Source organism: Acipenser ruthenus, chromosome 26 (genome assembly GCF_902713425.1).
Source record: "Acipenser ruthenus chromosome 26, fAciRut3.2 maternal haplotype, whole genome shotgun sequence".
NCBI lineage: Eukaryota > Metazoa > Chordata > Actinopteri > Acipenseriformes > Acipenseridae > Acipenser > Acipenser ruthenus.
Genome location: NC_081214.1, coordinates 23,492,399 through 23,511,838, shown reverse-complemented (window position 1 = coordinate 23,511,838; position 19,440 = coordinate 23,492,399). Strand labels below are relative to the sequence as shown.

At 45.1% G+C, this 19,440-nt stretch overlaps 1 protein-coding gene across 1 annotated transcript; it reads left to right on the top strand.

The window, feature by feature from the left end:
• Positions 1-39: 39 nt before the first annotated feature.
• Positions 40-16,742, top strand: LOC117430610 (sodium/hydrogen exchanger 6-like). Its single transcript, XM_059001391.1, has 16 exons — positions 40-467; positions 2,241-2,440; positions 2,962-3,039; positions 3,267-3,343; positions 3,798-3,910; positions 4,552-4,657; positions 7,268-7,409; positions 8,115-8,220; positions 8,712-8,800; positions 9,482-9,595; positions 9,919-10,030; positions 10,456-10,609; positions 11,219-11,264; positions 11,444-11,526; positions 11,997-12,102; positions 13,389-16,742. The coding sequence occupies exons 1-16, from the start codon at positions 185-187 to the stop codon at positions 13,668-13,670; spliced, it is 2,091 nt and encodes a 696-aa protein (XP_058857374.1). The 5' UTR covers positions 40-184; the 3' UTR covers positions 13,671-16,742.
• Positions 16,743-19,440: the final 2,698 nt, after the last annotated feature.

The window sequence follows — 19,440 nt, the reverse complement described above, 5'->3', positions numbered from 1 at the left end:
CGTCTCCATAGCTACAGCGCGCTTCCGGTGGGTGAGCTGCGAAGCCAGCCACTCCCCTGTCACATGACATGTTTGTTCTGGAAGAGTGGGGAGTGAGTGTGCGAAACAGGAACAGCTACCCCGGCCCCCGCTGGAAGAGGAACGACAACCAGCAAGGAGGGAAGCGGAGAGCGGATACCTGGCCATGGGTTCCAAAACCAGAAAAGCCGCGGCTCCGAGGGGCTCGCCAACACTGCCTTTCTCCGTGCTAGCCTGCCTGCTGCTGGCGTCTCTGTGTTCGTGCGGCGCGGACGACAGTGCCATGGAAGACATTGTGACAGAGAAACAGGCTGAGGCGAGCCACAGGCAGGACAGCGCCAATCTCTTAATTTTCATCATGCTCCTGACCCTTACCATCCTCACCATCTGGCTTTTCAAACACCGCCGCTTCAGGTTTCTGCACGAAACCGGCCTGGCTATGATCTACGGTGAGGGACTGCACTGCTCATTAATTAAATGCATGTGTTGTGATGGCAGGCTGGTCAGTATGCGTGTGCATGCTATGGACAGGGGCGTGATACATTCATAATCTCAGACCATAAAGTACCACTTACCAGCACAGAATAGCATAGGCCTATCACTGGGAGTGTGTGGCGGGTATAATGTTGACAACTGCTGACCGTGCCGCAGGTTCAGTAGCTTTGTCTCGTTGGTTGCGTGTTTTTCAATCTTAGTAACAACAGTATGCATAGGCACTGATCTGCTAACAGGAAAGGCCAGACTAGCTTGTTGATCTGGTACGCAAGAGGAATGCCCTAAAACAATATCGCATGCTGTGTTTCTGATGCAGCGTTTGCAATTGAGAAGATAAGCGCAATGGGTTTGCGGTGTGGTGGTTTTTTAAACACTGCCAGTCAAGCATTGTCAAGAAACATGTGATGGTCGCCTGTGTGGCTCTTCTAATCAAAGACCTGTTTTTGTTACACACAGAGTGTAGTATTTATATATATATAAGAAAGTCCTGTGCAATGTGTTTTTGGGGAGACTGTGCTTGCAGTGTAAATAAATGATCTTTTTCTGCAGTTGCCAGCAGGTGGCAGTTTGTTGTTGTTTATAATTAAAGTGATGATAACCATGTAATCAGTGAATACTGTTGCTTTGGAAAGCCCCCCCCCCCGCAAAAAACGAAATTTCCAGCAGATATTGTACTGGACCTCGCCTTGAAAAGTGACCATTGTGATGTCATCAGAGGCAAACTGTAAGCTTCCATTGGATTGGGTTTGGGACGGTTCCACATTCAGATCAGCTTTTTCAAATGATCTCCCAGTACTGAACCAATATACCGCCCAGTTTAGTTGGAGGTAAGCCATGTGTGCATTTATGCAGTCTGTCCCTGGAGTTGGTGTAGGTCATGGTGACCTTATTTTTTCACAGTATTGACACGTGTCACATGTAACACGTCTTTGGCAGGGAATATGCACTCCTGACTTACCTTGACTTATCCTGGCTGTGCCTGGATAATGCTCACCAGACTGCATACTGTAAAACAGCAGCAACGAAACCACAGATCATTGTGTTGAAGATGGTCTTAGTTTTGTGCTGTTCAGAGACCGGTTGATTCAGGTTTCACTGTATACAAGAAAAGCAACAACATATTTTGAGTAACAATAACTTTCCACTGCTTTTTTTGCGGTGTTTGTTTGTTTTTGTTTTTTTTGCCAAGTGCAATGCCCCTTAACACTTGCTGTTTAACTTCACATCAAAGATTATTCCTGATAGACTTTATTCAATCAAGTAAAAAATAGTTTGGATCCAACTCTGAACCCCTGATATTGATGGCAACAGCAGACTCCAGGGACTGTTATTTTTTGAGCGTTTATTGTCATACTGTTAGACTAAACGTTGCTTTGGAAAAATGAGGATAAACTTCGAACCGTCTCTTAAACAGGGCTTCATGATCTGCAAAAACAGTGCTTATAAAAACATTCCTTCAAGTTTTTTGTGAATTTCATTTATTTCTTTATGTTTAATGTGCTGAGAGCCAAGCCCCTTCATCTGATGTTTGTCAAGTACAGGGATGGAAATAAGACTCCATAGCAGCTTCACCCATTCCAGGTTTTACTAGGAGCTTGATTAGCCACAGTGTACAGGTAACAAGCTCAGGTGTGTCTTAATAAACTCCTAGAAAAACCAGGAATGGATCAAGCTGCTGTGCAACGGGAGTCTCATTTCCATGTCTGGATCTGTGTGTTTGCGTGCAGGTTTGCTGGTGGGCGTGGTGCTGCGCTATGGAATCCACGTGCCCCGGGACGTCAGCAACGTGACGCTCAGCTGCCACGTGAACTCCAGCCCTGCCACGCTGCTGGTGAACATGAGCGGCAAGTTCTATGAGTACACACTGAAGGGAGAGATCAACCCCAAGGAGGTGAACGATGTGCAGGACAACGAGATGCTCCGCAAGGTAAACACGGCTTATTCTTTACACAGAGGGAGCAGCGCTGCTGCTTAGCCTTCAGCTCGGGTCTGGAGTCTTAAAGCAAAGTACTCTTCTGTCACCTGAACAAACAAGAATGATTATTATTGAACAATCATGTGATACGGGCTAATCCGTTCTAGCAAAGGCACCCTTAAATGTGTTTATATGCATTACCCTCTTAAATACAGCTTCATAACTTTGTCTGTAGTGGATACATAGAGTTACTATTATATGCCATTTCAGAGATGGAAATAAGACTCCTATTGCATAGCACTGTGATCCATTAATAAGACACACCTGAACTTGTTACCTGTACACTTTGACTGCAGTAGAACCTGGAATGGGTTAAACTGCTATGCAGTTGGAGTCTGCTTTGTATCCCTGCAGTTGGTTAGTGTACTCATGGAAATCCTAGAGGCGAGTGGTTCGTTTCTGGTGCTGGGGTTATGTGCTGGATGTTGTATGCAAGTGGGCGTTAACGTCACGTTTTATGTTTTTGCTTTCAGGTGACCTTTGACCCCGAAGTGTTCTTTAACATTCTGCTCCCTCCTATTATATTCAATGCGGGATACAGTCTCAAAAGGGTAGGTGCTTCTGAGCCTCTGCTGAACTGCAGGTTTCCCTTCTAGTTCTGCACTGCAGTTCTGTCCCGTTACTGCGCAGACACAGGCTGAGAAGAAGGATGGTATTACAAGGCCATACACAATGTATTTTTGCAGTTGTTCTTGTGCTAGTTCTTTTAATAGCAGGTTGCAGAGATTATGATTGGGGTCGTGTGTAAGAAAGCGACTTGTCTCATTGTGTGTTTCAGAGGCATTTCTTCAGGAATCTGGGATCTATTCTCGCCTATGCTTTTATTGGAACCATCCTGTCCTGTTTTGTTATTGGGTAAGTACAGTGACACAAAGACATTGTATTTAAACCATACAGAAATCTAGTCTGCTTTGAGTTACTCTCCCCTCAGATCAACCATACACAATATAGCACTCATACCAAGCCTTGTTTGGTGGCGAACTGCCAAGTTTCAGTTTTATTAAGATGCTAACTTGATGTTTGTTTAGTTTTATAGTACAGTAACTGATTCGTCAATAACTTCCACCGCATTTTAAAGCTCAGGGGAAAACAAAGCCACTTTGTGTCTTGGAACTTGGTTTCAGTCCACTGCACGGCGCACCAGGGGAGACTTGGGGTTTGATACGGCAGAGTTGCCTCAAACGAGGTCTCCTGGAACCAGGTTTCAAGCCGCTGTCCCTGGAAACGTGGCTTTGTGTGCCCTCAGCTTAAGGATGCCAAGCCCTCTTGGTTGTTAGGAGTTTGTTTTCTGTTTGTTTTTCTTGGCCAGGTCGATTATGTATGGGTGTGTAATGCTCATGAATTGGGTCGGTCAGCTGGGAGGAGATTTCTACTTCACAGACTGCCTGTTTTTTGGTGCCATTGTATCCGCCACTGACCCAGGTAGGTACTGTAGCAGAGGGACATTTCTAGTGTACCTGGGAGAGGGATGGATACAGTATACAGTGCATGGGGAAGTATCGCAATTCTGTGTCAGCAGGAGCCTTCTTGAGCAACAACTCGCTTTCCTTGTTATCTCCGCACTTAGCCTCCACACCTATCCCTTTGCATACAAGTGCTCATAAATGAGCCCCTATCCAGCCCCTGAAACATTGCTGAGTTTTACACCGTGAGCGTTTTTCAAACGTTATTTCGCTCATAAAACAATTCTAGAATCGCCTGTGAAAGTTGCTTTGAAAGAAGGGTAGGTATGGCTACTTGTAGGAATTTGTGATGTGCAATGAACTGGAGAACATAAGAGAAGTTTGGGAACGAGAAAAGACCATTCGACCCATCAAGGCTGGTCCCTTGTTAGCACACCATTCTCATTTAAAAGCACAGAATCCCGTCTCTTTGTAAATGTTCCCAGTGTTTTAGATCCTACTACGTCACCTGGTAGCTGCTCTGTGTATAAAAGTGCTTCCTGACTCCTGTTCTAAATGTGCTTTTTACTTCGCTTCCATTTCTGCCCCCTGGTTCTACTCTCTGTGCAGAATGTGACGTGTCATGCATTTCTGATAAGGATTTTGAACTGTCCCCTGCAGTGACGGTGCTGGCGATATTCCACGAGCTGCAGGTGGACGTGGATCTGTATGCGCTCCTCTTCGGAGAGAGTGTCCTGAACGACGCAGTGGCCATCGTGCTGTCCTCGTGAGTCAATGCAAATACAACACAGTGGACCTGAACCCCATCCGTCGCCAGGGTCGGGCTCACTTCCTGTACTTTAATTCCAATTCCTCTTTAAAATCCATTCCCATTCCCTTTTCATCAATTCCAGCACATCACTGATCCAAATTCTGCTGAAACGAGCTTCTCGCAGTGGCAACAAATGACTTCGATTGAAGTCCCTGTTAGTCAATTAAACTGGCTTCAAATGAAAGCAGTTGAACAATCGCAACCGTTATTCTGACTCTAAAATATCAATTCCAGTTCCTTCGAAGTGATTTTAAAAAGGAATTCTGATTGGAAAAGGAATTGGAATTGTAACACAGGAACTGACCCCAACGCTGTCTGTAACTACTAAACACTAAACCGTACAAAGTTAAGAAATGTGAACACATTCAATGCTATGTGATTCGACTAGAAGTCTTTCTCAGTGTCTTGAGTCTCGGATCTGCAGAAGTGATTCAAGCCCTCTCTGCTGTGATGATTTTTATAACCTTGGTAAACAGAAGGGCCTAACCCCACGATGTAAAAGGCAGCAGCTTTCAGACCTGCTGCTGGTTCAGATGAAAGAGAATCGCTGTGTTTTCACAGGAAGGGAATGAAGCTGTGGTCTAGGAATTGTGTTGTTTTTGTCCGTGCAATAGCCGCTTACTACCTCAAGAGACCCTAACAGCACTGCAACACAGTGCAGTACGTTTATGTGCCTGTCTTCTTTTAAATGGGGTGGAGCCCCACTGGTTCATACAGTTCAGTTTTGTTATAGACTTTGTAAATGTGCTTTTAGACAAACCACCGCACAAAGGTAGCAACCTCTGGTGTGTCTAAGTTTGTAGTAACACAGTGGAATGTTCTGAAATAGAACCCTGTTGTAGAAATCCCATGTTCTAACACAGTGCAATGTTCTGAAATGTAACGCTGCTGTGTCACATGCATGTTTTAACACAGTGGAATATGCTACGCTGTGCTGTGCTTTGCTGTGTGATGATAACTAACCCCTGACCCGCGCATTGTTTACTTGCAGAATTCTTATTTATTTTGGAAAGCACTCCGCCCACAGGCTTCACGTGGAGCAGGTCAATGCCACAGTTTCGGAAACGGTTCGCAGCCTGGCGGACATGCAGGGGATAATGACTAATGGGTGTGCTTTGCTGAGCTGTGCTGCGATGAGCTGTGCTGTGGTGCTTGTAGTGTGGCTCTGCTCTATCAGGGCAGCTCCTCCTGAGTGACACTGCTGGAGTGCTAGATCTGCACACAGCAAATTACCAGCAGTCACTGCTGGTACTGGCAGTGTAACACATCACTAGTACATTCAATGCAAAGTAACTCTGGTGGGCATTTATCTCACGTATTGTGTGTTTCAGCTGGGGGGTGGGGGGTGGGGGGTGGGGGGTGGGGGGGTGATGACAAATCCTGGTAATTTGCTGTTTTGTTTCAGATGTTTCCTAACTACGACTCCTGTCGTCCTGTCGTCCTGGTTTGCTTAAACAAGGACCTTTTGTTTTCTTTTCTGAATGTACTGGTGTGTGTGAAGGCTTGATGAATAAGGTCCTCTGTCTTTGCCTGCTTTCTTTCTTTTTAATATTATCTTAAGACCCTTGGCTTCCCCTAACGCGCTGTATGTCCCGTTTAAACAATCGGCTACATCTTGATTAACGCTCACCCAAACCTGATCAAACTTCATGAGGGCTTCCCTCGGTTCATGAAGGATGTTAGAGTCTGCGTCCTGGTGACTGGTCTTTGCAGATACCTTTTCAATTTTTTTTTGTTACATCCTAACATGTATGTTACTAGCAAACATACTCCTGAGACCGCTGTTGAATGTACTTGGAGTATCAGGTCTTGTTTATCCCTGCTAGTCCCACACTACCAGCTCCCCTTCCTCCTGAGAAACGGAGAGAGGGGATCATTTAGACCAGTAGCACTGAAGCCTCGTCTTTAGTCCAGGTGTTTGTTACAACCAGTACTGTATGCTTTGATTATAAATGCACTGAAACCTGTTTTTGGCAGCCTCAAATATATTTATTTAGTTATTTATTTATTTAACTGTATTAAACTGGTTGGAACAAAACCCAGTATTCCCCCCCCCCCCCCCCCCCGAGGATCAGAACGAAGCAGTTTAGGCAGTAAGTGTGCAGATAAAAAATCGCCTCGGTCTGTTTAACTTCTGACTGGCAGCACCGTGGCTAATGTCTTCTCCCTGATGGTCAGTTAATGGCAGGAATCTGGAAATGTAAATTGAGACTCAGAAGAGGCTGCGTCTTCTGCAAGGTTATTCTGCATGAGCAATGTTATGATGTGCCTGTCAAGTAGTGCTTTAATCTTTTAGTTTATTTCAGAGGGTGATTTATACAGCCAGTCAAAGTTATTTTTAACAACTGGGCAATTTTAAAGTTGTCCGTTCTTGTCCAGTCCCATCCAGTTTTCCATGTTGTAGTGTTTAGATTCACTTGTGGAATTTTGCTTGAAAACACCACCTACCTCCCACTAGTTCCTTCAGCAGCTGGCAGGAAACGGTCCTTGCTTTGCACTGAGGTTAGATGCCCTGTAGAACCCGGGTGGGAGCTGGATCTCATTGTCATTGCTGTGGGTTCTCAGGTCAATCGTCGCTTACCAGCCAGCCGGAGACAACCACCACACCTTCGACGTGAGTGCCGTGTTCAAATCCTTCGGGATCTTCCTGGGAATCTTCAGCGGCTCCTTCGCCTTGGGAGCGGCAACCGGAGTCATGACTGCCTTGATATCCTTTGTTACTGTTGGGGAACCTTGCGCACGCACACACACGCACGCACGCGCGCACACACACACACACACAGTAGTCTATTGCAAAACCACGTTTAAATGTTTCTTTACATGCAACTTGAACATTTTTTTTTTTTTTAATCTTGTTTGTTCTTGCTTTATACCGTTGGTAACTAAACACAAGCTGTACACACAAGCATACACTTGCAAAGAAAAAACATACACAGCAGATGAAGTGCACACTGCACCCAAAATATGTAGAAATCATTCATGTACAAATATTGTAAGTGCTATAAGATTATTAATTACATTTTATTTTAGTGTCATAGTATTATTAACTGGTCTACTATTACCACAGCCGCCTCCTCCTTTATGGAGCCAGTTTGTAAGACAGAAACAGACCTGGTGTTTGAGATCAGCGAGGCAGACAGACCTGGTGTTTGAGATCAGCGAGGCAGACAGACCTGGTGTTTGAGATCAGCGTGCACGCAGCGAGGCAAACAGACCTGGTGTTTGAGATCAGCGAGGCAGACAGACCTGATGTTTGAGATCAGCGAGGCAGACAGACCTGGTGTTTGAGATCAGCGAGGCAGACAGACCTGGTGTTTGAAATCAGCGAGGCAGACAGACCTGGTGTTTGAGATCCACGTGCACGCAGGGAGGCAGGGTTTTGCTCCTTGACTCCCCCTCTCTCTGTCCGCACGTTACCAAGTTCACGAAGCTGCGGGATTTCCCGCTGTTGGAGACGGCTCTCTTCTTCCTGATGTCCTGGAGCACCTTCCTTCTGGCCGAGGCCTGCGGATTCACAGGTAGAGAGACTGCAGCCGAATCTGAGCGGCTGACCCTATCTCTCGCATGGTACAATTCAGTACCATACCTTACAATACAATGCAATACAATACAACGAAATACACTACCATACAATGCCCCAGCTATCTGTGTTCTCCGAGGGCACCTGGGAAGAAAGGCACTGTTCTAGTGAGAGGTGTGGGAGGGCAGCAGATCTGCCAGACCCACGGTGTTAACCTGTCTGTAATATCAGTGCACAGGGCCGCTGTACCAGTTCAAATAGAAACAAGCGTATTACAAGATTAAATGATCTCCACTTAACAGAAAAAAGTTTTGTTTGAAATACAAAGTTCTTTGAATAATAATAATCTTGTCAAAAACGTGACCTTGGTGGAACTTTTTAATTAGCTTGCTGTAAGAACGCATTGCTGGCCAGCTGCTTCAGATAAAGGGGAGCGTGAAATGTGATTTGGAGGAGTGCTCTGTCGTTCTCTGTATCCCCACTCTACAGGCGTGGTAGCTGTGCTGTTCTGTGGAATCACTCAGGCTCATTACACCTACAACAACCTGTCTCCAGAGTCCCAGGACAGAACCAAGCAGGTAAAGCTCAGCTTGAACTGGAGTCTAACAGCTAGGGGGTGTGGGCGGGCCAGCGTTCAGTGGAGGGTGCAAGTATGCATTGCTTTCTAAGCACTTCAACGGAAGTTGCGATCTGCCATTGCGCATCAGATCCGCTCCAATGCTGTCATCTTTAAGGCGCGCATCGGCTCAAATCTAAAGGATTTTGATTCTCAAACTGATGCATACCTCTCGCCTGACAATGACAGACTCGGGGCTTGGTTTTTAAAAGCTTGGTAACTGATGCCCAGAAAAATCTTAGAAAATAATATAGCTCTAGCTAAACTAAGCAAACCAATCTTTTTTTATTTTGGCATATTTACAAACCAAACCAATCGCAATCCAAAAGCAAAGCAGATTTATGCTTTTGAAATTGATTTTAAGAGAGTAAATTGACTTGGAATTCACTTGCCAGGTTTTGAATGTGCAGGTTACAATGAGCAATGTACCGGTTTTGTTAAATTGGTGTGCTTCACACTTTAAAGAAAAGTGACTGATCTTTAGACTTCCAGGTAATCTGGATTTATGAGTTGTATTGACTGCATGTCGGTCTCCATTGCAAATATTAATGCATTGCTTTCCTCAGCTAGTAGGGAAGCTAGTGATTGAATGAACAGGTCTTCTGTGCCCAGCGTTAAACCCGTTTTTGTGTGTTTTGTCTAGTTATTCGAAGTCCTGAATTTCCTGGCTGAGAATTTCATTTTCTCCTACATGGGCCTGACACTGTTCACTTTTCAGAACCACGTCTTCAATCCCACTTTCATCGTGGGGGCTTTTGTATCCTTCTTGGTATATAATGGGGTCAGTTTGAATGATCTACACAGCGTTGGTTCTTCATTCAAAGACCCCCTTGAGAACGAGATGTGTATCTCAAGTGTTCTACCCTGGTTAGTACATTTTGAAATTCGATTTATTAACTTGCCCATTCACATTGCTACATACTGTACCATAAGAATGGATTGGAAAGAGTCCTCGGGTTTATGATATTTAGTATTGCTATCCGTCACTGTTTTACCCATCTTGTGCATAATTAGATTGTGTGCGTATGTGATGGGTGTTGTGCATGGTGAGGGGGTATTCTTTAACAGCTCTGCCTCCAGCTGGCTATTTTCCTGGGGAGAGCCGCCAACATCTACCCGCTGTCCTTCCTGCTGAACCTGGGCCGGAGGAACAAGATTGGATCCAACTTCCAGCACATGATGATGTTTGCAGGTACCTGCTGGGTCTGTGTGTCTGTGCTGGTGTGTCTTTGACTACTCTTCTGTTTTCCTAATTGTGTTTTCTTGAGCTCTGATAAGATACATTGATTTAAGTTCAGGGTATATTCTAAAGTCTCAAAAAAAGGAGCTTGGCAATCTGATCACACAAGGTCTACGTCTTTTGTGAAATGTGTGTGTTGAGTTGTGCGTGTTCCTGTTGGCTTGCGAGCGTGTGTGTTACAAAGTGAGAAACAAACACCCTGAGAGTAACGTAGCTGTTTGCTTCTGGTTTTGTGAAACCTCTTTTCAAAGGAGTTAGTGAAGACTGGAGTGAACGCTTTGAGGATGTGAGCCGAGGTGTGTTTGCCGCTGTGTGCGTTGATGCACGTGCTGCTTGGTTACAGGGCCTGGCCTGGGGTCTGTCTTGCTGTGTTTCAGGTCTGCGTGGAGCCATGACGTTCGCGCTGTCTATCCGGGACACGGCCACCTACGCCAGGCAGATGATGTTCAGCACCACCCTGCTCATCGTCTTCTTCACTGTCTGGGTGTTCGGGGGCGGCACCACACAGATGCTGTCCTGGCTCAGGATCCGGTGAGGGGGCGGGGCCTGGGGGAGGAGGGGCGGGGCCTGGGGGTATGTACAGAATAGCCAAGTAGCAGAGCCTGGTTAACCAGGAACTATTTACACACGGTCAGCATTAGTAAACACAAGCCAGCTCTGATATAATACAGGTGTTCATTTGTAAACAAAAATGTACTGGATCTTCTAATCAAGGAACAGGGACAGTGTTTTTGTTTCTAGACCTAATGCACTGCCCTTGATATATGGAAGCTCCTATATATCTGCTTGTGGATCAGGGGGGTTCATACCTCAGTATTGCTGGTGTCGGCAGCTGCATGCCCACCTTTACCTAGCCGTGTTTTAACATGATCTTCAGGTCTTTTTTTTTTTTTTTTTTCACACGGTTCATCCTTTGAAAACCTGTGAACTTACATTTCCACGATATCCCCCACTTCCCACCTCGCTTCTCCGTGCTGATTTGTTGGGGGGGGGAGTCTTTTCAGAAGCATGTCTTTCTGGTGTAGTTAGTAAGCATGGCGAATCATCTGAGCAGAATCAACACTAGAGAATCGTACGATTAAACAGAGACGTTTTGAACTACTAGGGGACTTACATTTCTTTTATTTGTGTGTCTTTTAGGGTTGGAGTGGATTCGGATCACGACCATTCTGTACACACTGAAAATGTAAGCTATGTGGTTACTTGAGTTCAGAACTGTGTAAAAGAAAACACAAAGTGAATCCGCAGTGGCGTGGTATTATTGTTACATTTGTGTAAGCATTCAAAATGATCAGCAATCATAATAATACAGTTGATACACATATACAAGTGTTTATATGATTCTTTACTACATCAAACTTGCAGATCGTGGCGGACGGAGGGGCTCGTCAAAGCACCAAACAGGAGAGCGCCTGGCTGTTCAGAATGTGGTACAACTTCGACCACAAGTATCCTTTTGAAAGAGTGAAGCTGCACTCTTGTACTGTGAATAAATGGCAGTTCCTGATATTGTGCAGCAGAGGGCGCTCCTACACCTGCAGAACAGTGCTGTTCAGAATCTCTCAGCAGGGCTGGAGCAGTTACTGTGTTTGCACTGCCCCCTACTGTTCATGCCCGAGAAGGAGCAGCAAGATGCAAGAACACCACATGCTTGCCTGTCTCTCTCTCTACTGCTTGTGTCACCTTGTTTATCTGTGCAATTTGAAAGCGTAGAAAGACAAGGTTTTAAAATGGGTGCTCACTGTGCTGTGCTGAGCTGCAGTTTTGATGGGGTTCAGCATGCTGTGATGATCTGCTGTGTTTTTTTTCAAGTGCACAGTTCAATGCAGCTTTGTTTCAGACAGTGACGGGCTTCAGTGTCTGATGATGCACATCACTGTGCTTGGTGTAAAGAACCCTTAACTCCAGTAACCCCCAGTTATCTGAAGCCCATCCTGACTCACAGCGGGCCCCCGCTCACTGCCACCCTGCCCTCCTGCTGCGGGCCCCTGGCACGGTGTCTTACCAGCATTCAGGCCTACGAGGTAAGGGGGTCCAAGGAGAGGCAGGGGCTCAGTTATTTTAAGGAAATCAGTTATTTTAACTAAATGCATTTAGTTTCTTCTCAGGGCATTTGGTTAAACACACAACACTCACATTAATCATTAAGCCAGAATACACATGCTGACTAATTTACTAACTAAACAATGACATGTTGGTTAGCAAGTTCACTCAACAGAAGAATTTAACACACACTTAATCTGTCTGTTGAGCTTTTCTGTATAATGGATTTGCTCTGTCTTAAACTCTGGGAATATCGAAGTGGAGTTGTTATCTTGTGATCTCGGGTTGTAGCTGTTCTTTATACACTGTAAATAAAAGAAGAGACACAATGCCTGAAACGGGTCATGCTTTTGGCAGAGAGCAGTTCTTTTGAAACATTTTTGTGGTTGCTGGTAACAGAACTGCATTTTTCACTAAAAAGCTGTTTTGTTTGTGTTTGTGGTTTGATGATTATAACGAGTAACCAGTTTCCAATGGTTACAAAACAAAACCCTGGACAGGGCCTGCTTGGCCATGTCTGTGTGATTTAGTTTTAATTTCGTATTTCTGGAAAGTCTCCATGAAGTGGCAGACATTTCGATTATTTTTTTGTTCTTTAAGGAATGAACAGTGCTGTGTTGAAGAGTGTTTAAAAATAGCCGTTAACGATTCTTATTTTAGCTTCCATTGCAAGCGCTCCAGTGACCCTGGTCCTCCTCGGGCTGTTCAGAAGGTGTTCAGGGACCCTGATCTGATAATAACTGGATTGAGCCCCTCCTGGTTTTACTAAGAGCTTGATAGAAGCATTCACAAAACAGAGAGGTCCCAACAAGGTTAAAACTCACCCTAGACCTGTGTCCGGTCCTGGGTTTCGGGACTCTCCTTGTTTCATAATTTACTGGAGGGCAGCTCTGAAAGCAAGGGCCTCCAGACCAGACTGGCTATCCTCGCTGCTGCGTAACCAGGGCTGGGCTCGATTCCTGTTAATCAAATCCGATTCCCTTTTCATCAATTCCAGCACATCGTTGATTAAAAATAAAAACTGCAGTCGGCAGTATTCTCTTAAAATCACAGTGGCAACCAATCACTGAAATCGAAGTCACTGTTAGTCCATTTAATTGGCTTCCAAATGAAAGCAGTTGAACAGTCGCAACAAGGATTGTGTCTCTAAAATATCAATTCCAATCCCTTTGAAAGAACTGGAATTGAAAGGCAGGAATTGAGCCGATCTTGTCCGTACCGGTCCTAACGCTCGTGCCCTGTGTGGTGTTGTTGGGTCTGCTTCCAGAACCAGGAGCAGCTGAAGGACGATGATTCGGACCTGATCCTGAACGACGGTGACATCAGCCTGACGTTCGGGGACTCCACCGTCACCACGGACTCGTCCGCCTCGGGCATGTCTCGCCGGCAGGGGCCTGTGGGCTCCGACGAGGCTCTGGACCACGAGCTGGCATTCGGGGACCACGAGCTGGTGATCCGTGGCACCCGGCTGGTGCTGCCCATGGACGACTCGGAGCCCCCCCTCACCCTCCCTGACGGGGGGGCAGCCTCGCGCCGCCACAGGCTGTGAGCCCAGGACCCCCCCCTCCCCTCGCTCTGCAGACAGAGACAGACACACAGCCCCACAAACACCTCTCTCTCTCTCCTTTTGTAAAAGTTGTCGTGCCGTTGCTGGTGTCTGCCCATCCATGCTCAGCCAGTGTCTCCTCTGTTGTGCCGCAGCGTAAAAAAACGAAAACAAGCATGCATGCGTGTCCCTCGAATGTGCAAAAACAAAGTTCAGAATATTTTTTATATATATGTATAAATATAACAAAGTGTACACCTTTTTTTCTTTATTTTCTTGGGTGTGTCTGTTGGAGTTTACTGATGGTGATTGCAACAGCACTTAAAAGGTGGTGTGCCTGATTATTAACATTTTCTATTTCTTTTTTAATACATTTTATCAGATGCTATTGGGCTGTGTTCTTACCTTGCTGTATGCCTGTGCAAGCTGTCTGCTAAAACGAGATCGCGGTAATAGAATAGAGCAGGATTCGGTAATGGCAAAGACAGCCGCCCTTGCCTGAGGCTGCCATGTGAGGTCATTGTGCACCATGGTGCTGGAAACTACTGCAGTAACTGTCCCCAGCGGGAGTGCTGGATAGGAAACACAACTTCTCACTATCCGTATTTACTGTGCAAAAGTGTTTACTTTCATGTTCCAGCGATTTTTATGTGGCATCTGAGAGAGTCCCCCTTCCCAGGACTTTGCGCTGTACTCTGGAACTTTGTAGAAATGCGCTTTCTAGAAAAATGAGTTTGTCATTGAGAGTCTGGCTGGTGTACAATCTCTGTAAAGTAATATTCTGAATTGCAGAATGGAAGCGAGCTGCTCAGTGTTGTTGAAGGTGAACGATGCGCAGAGGGCAGTAGCGTTGCCTGGGAGGGGTGATGTCCCCGGCTCTGTGGTTTGGGAGGCCTGTGATGTCGTATCTGCAGCCGCTGTGCTTTCTGCTCACTCCTCAGCGATTGGCATGCTGTGTTTTGTCGAATCCGCTTAATAACGTTGTTGTGTTTTGTGACTGTGCGCTAAAAGAAAAGAATGAACAGATAAGAGAGCGTGGATAAAAAGCAGCAGTGGAAATAGACTCCCGTTGCATAGCAGTTCAACCCGTTCCTGGTTTTACTATTGAGTTTTCACACCTGCACTTGTTTCCTGTACACTGTGGCTAATCAAGCTCGTGGTAAAATCTGGAATGTGTGAAACTGCTGTGCAACAGGAGTCTTATTTCTCTCTGTGAAAAGGAGCAGAGTCCTGTATGAAGAAATAGGGTGGTGAGAGAGCGATGAAGAGGATGAGAGAGCATTTTTAACCCGTCCATGGGCACAAGCACACTACTAGTTAGTGACAGTTGTGTGTTGAGTGTTACCTGCTCATGCAAAGTGTGCAGTGATTGCTCACCACGTGTAGGACTGCTCTGCTGATTCACCTGCGGATCCTCGCACTATGAAAAGCGCTTTGTTGAAATGCTGTGGTTCTCAACTCCAAGTCCTGGAGGGATTTTAAATCTGCATTTCTTTCCACTTCCAAGGAAATAGTTATTCTACTTCAGTCAAGTTAAAAACAAGTCGTGTTTTTATAATAAAAACGATAAAAATACAAAACACAGCCTCAAGAAACAGGAGTTGAATGACTTTGCTCTCACACGTGATGGCTGGGTTAACAAAGTGAGAGCTTAAACCGCATTCTTTTTTTATTATAATGGTTCTCTTTTTATGAAGTAATAAATATGTATTCTATTGAAGCTGAAATCATGAAGGGTCCGGAAAGTGTAGCTCAAAATAGCCCTGAGCAGCCAAAGAATACTGACAACAGGAACAAACCCTCCCAGCCCAGCTATCGCAGGAAGCTGCATCAGTATTTTCCTGCTGATGAATAAATTAAAAAAAGAAAGTGACTTCACAGCAGTGCCTGCATCCTGCAAGCTGCCTGACAGGGCTGTGAATGGCACCGAGTATCCCCTAGCAGCCACTGACATCTTTATCTCCTGCCGTGCAGGAACTTCATAAGGATGTTCTTTTTTTTAAAAGACGCTTTGTGCATCTTAACCATATCTAGTGTGTAGAAAGCATTTTGTCTGTATATTTTGAATTATTTAATACTTTTTTTTGGGGGGTGGGGGTTGTTGTAAAACTTGAGGTAGTATTGAAGCTGCTGTAGTCGGCTGGCCTTGTAAGGTGTGTACGTGCTGGGGTGTTTGAAAGCCAGTCATCTGGAATTCACTGGTGGTTATGTCCTGGTTTGTTCCACCCCCCCTCACTGGGGTTCTACCATTTCTCGGTTTTAGATGGTTTTAAAGTTTGCTCACGCCCACAGAAGGCAGTCTGGTTTCTTCACTATGTTCCAGCAGCTCCCTGAAACCTCTGATTCAGCACGAGCGATCGGAACCCAATACAAGTACTTTGAACCCCTAAGAACTTCACCTCCTCAGTGATTGGGGGAAGAGTGCAAGAGTTCAACATCTTCCTAAAACACCAGGCGGTTAACCTTTCAGTAGAGATTGCAAAACATGGGAATATTGTGGGGTTCAAATGATTTAACTGGTATTGTTGACCTTTTGCACTGTAGTAGGGGTGAATGTACAGCTTCTCCAGAACTGGGTGTTTACTCTGAGCATTAAGCAGTCCAGGTTTCACTGTGAATCAAAGCCCCCCTGAGGTGTTAATCTCCACTCCTTACCCAGTTCATCTCAAGTGGATGGAACTAAGACCCAGGACGGCTCAAATTGCAATGCAAAGAAGTCTTGTTTCCAAATCTAGTAGCGATTCGATGGGTCAGGCGCCCGGGGTACAGAAGCTTCAGAACTAACGCAGTTTCTTCATTTTACAATCTGTCTGTTGAACATTTTGTATCCCGCAAAGTATTCCTACACATTAATATTAGACATTCAAGAGGTGGGCTTTAAGATACGGTGGATCAGTGTTGGATTTGACTGCGGGTTGTTTGAATTGAATTGATAATGTGCTTCTGTTTAACATGTTGCATTTACTGACTTGTTTTCCACACTAACTGTAAATATAACGTCATTGTTGATGCGCATGGAATGATGAATAAATAACCATGCGTTTTGTTTAAAATGCTGGTGCTGTTTACTGTGAATGTTGTGGTTTTTTTTTTTCTGGTTTTGCTTTCCTTGGTTTCCTTGGTTTTTGCTGGCGAGTGCTCAATGGTTGTTGCAGTGTGTTTGCCTAATGCAGTCCCTGAGCTGTGAAGAGCCTTGAGATGCTGCATTGCACGGCACAAACAGTACGACACAGCTCGGCAGTTCACAACACAAATGGGACACGGAGCAAATCTTTGCTCTTCTTGATAACTGTGCAGCATGAACCACTGGCTGTGGCTTTAGGGGTCACAATCTGGCCAACTGGACAAAGCACTTCATCGCTATGGCGTGTGTTCAGAATTCAGTCTGGTTTTGAATATGCGTGTAATGGCTACACTGTGTTGGCTGTGGGGAAGTGCTTGAGTTTAAAAAGAGGCCACAACTGGCAAAGGAAGCCTAGTCAACTCTGCAACAAACACAAAAGGCTTCTAACTCCTGTCTGCGGGAGATCAGCTGTTCTCATGCTGCTATCAGCTGCTGTAAGCCAGCAGTGTCTTGATCGGTGTGGAATGAGAGCGTTGTGTGCCTAAGAAGCGAGGGTCCGAGCCCCGGGGGTACACAGGTGCTTGAACAGGTGCCCCTCAATGCCAGAGGTGATGGTATAGAAAGGGCTTCAGAGATCGGGAGCAGAGCAGCCTCACCAAAGGAAAAGTACATGTGACAGTGAACCTCTGATTCCTGCAGAAGCATCATGCCAGATCTTCTTGTTTCAGGTAAGAACGTCTTCGCTGCCAGGGGTTAGCGCCTCGCTGATGGTTTGGCTGTTATCTGCAGTGCATGACAATGGTGGTGACCATCCTCAGTCTTGTGTCTCCCATAAATACACTGTTGTTCTTGCATGGGGAATATATATATATATCACTGCACTTTGAAGATTGCTTTCATGTAGTAATAATAATAATAATAGACAGGGTTTCTGTTGATGACAGCAGTGAATGGAATCTGAGAGCCTCTGTCTTGTTTAATGTTCTGTATCACAGTCAAGGTGGATTTTTGTTTTGCAAATCTTTCTCCGTTTCCTAGACAGATGAGGAGAGGGAGATGTAAAGCAGGTTTCTTGTCAGCCGAAGCAAATGGGACGTTTTTTTTACACAAGGGGCCTTCTCCGGCATGGATCAGAATCAGGTAACGGGCTGCACCTCCTTATAAGGGCAGGACTCTAAGCTATGCGCGTTTGATAAAATAACACAGGGAAATATTAACATGCGAGGGAAGCTCTGGGGATTTCGTTAGCTCTTGCTAGCCCAAGCACTTTTTTTGCAGAAAACAAAAGCCCTGACTGCATCTAGATGAATATGGAAACCGTTTCCTCCTCTGGCTGCCGACACCACACACACACAGTGCAGAAATGACACCTCCTACAGCGAGGCTTGATCTTCAGGATTCCAGCACCAGAAAGAGTTAATACAGCAGTTAAACCACACACCAGGTCCCTCCTAACCGTTTCCCATTGCAGAAAGCATTGCAAAGTGTAATAAAGCCCGGTGAAAGCATGGTAAAGCATAGGTAAGCATTGTAAAGAATAACTCTGTAAACCAGGGAAATCTACGGTAGATGCGTGGGGAAAACTGTAGAAATACTGTGCAGAAATACATGGTAAACTTTTATAAAGTGTCTCCAGGGCACAGAGTTCAATCTGAAGAGGGAACTGACAGCCACCTCTCATATGTACAGGACTCTCCTTTGCACCAGTGAACTTGCAAAGGTTCCTGCAACTGTAGCCCTGGTAGGAAACCAGTGTGTACTGTGTAATAGCAACAGCTCTCCTGTTCAATACAGAATTGCGGTCTCATAGCAGCATCACAATCATGACAACTCTTCCAGGCCATGTGTTAAGGAGCTCCTAACAGCCTTCTGAAACAGTTTAATTAACATCAGCCTTCAGAATGAACTAATCAAGTTGTATTGCAAGATATTTCTTTTCTGGTTTTGGGATACAGTGGGAGGAAAAAGGAGTAAAAGAAAGGATTAGATGAAGCGATCTTGTAAAATTTACAGGCATCCAGTTTTTTTTCTGGCTCAGTGAAAGGGGCCTTTGTCTGTTTTACACAGTTAATGAAACTCATGAGTTTATAGTGAATCCTGTTGACGTGTCCCCTGTCCTAACCTTGGGATCATCTCTCAAACGCTGGCATTTTAAAACTCCTGGTTGCAGTCCAAGTGAAATTACTTTGCCCTGAGTAAGATTTGAAAAAAATAATTCCGTGCACTCTGGATAGTGGGAGGGCCAAGTCCACTGTTTCTAGGCGATTCCCTTCTCGTTTCTTTCTGATTCTGTGCAACAGTCTAGTCCCTATCCCTAATAATCTGGGATTGCCACAAAAATGAGTTTCAACCAAAAAAATCCTTTAGCAGAGCCTTCTTTTAAAGTCTTGCTTTCTAACTGTTCCAGTCTGTTAGTAATAACATGGCCCAAAGCCTGAGCACTGAAGCATGTGCATCGCTGATGTGATTCACCGCAGTGTACTTTGAAGTCACTTTTTTTATTTTGTTTATTTATAAAGGCGTGCTGGAAGTTAGCTGGTTCCTTCTCTCAACACAGAGACATCTTGAAGGGGTTTGATGCCTGAAACTAGTTTTATTTGGTAACTTCAGATGACACCGAGCAATCCTTTTATTATTATTATGTTTTGTTTTTTGCTTTTGTGATGCATTAAATACAAGAATACTGTTATTATTTGTAGATGTAACCTC

What these genes read in the sequence shown, in the direction of transcription:
- LOC117430610 (XM_059001391.1), top strand. Translation starts at nt 185, where the DNA reads ATGGGTTCCAAAACCAGAAAAGCCGCGGCTCCGAGGGGCTCGCCAACA. An exon ending in CCCAGGACAGAACCAAGCAG is followed by an intron (nt 8,801 to 9,481) that starts GTAAAGCTCAGC and finishes TGTTTTGTCTAG; the next exon opens with TTATTCGAAGTCCTGAATTT. An exon ending in CCAGCATTCAGGCCTACGAG is followed by an intron (nt 12,103 to 13,388) that starts GTAAGGGGGTCC and finishes GTCTGCTTCCAG; the next exon opens with AACCAGGAGCAGCTGAAGGA.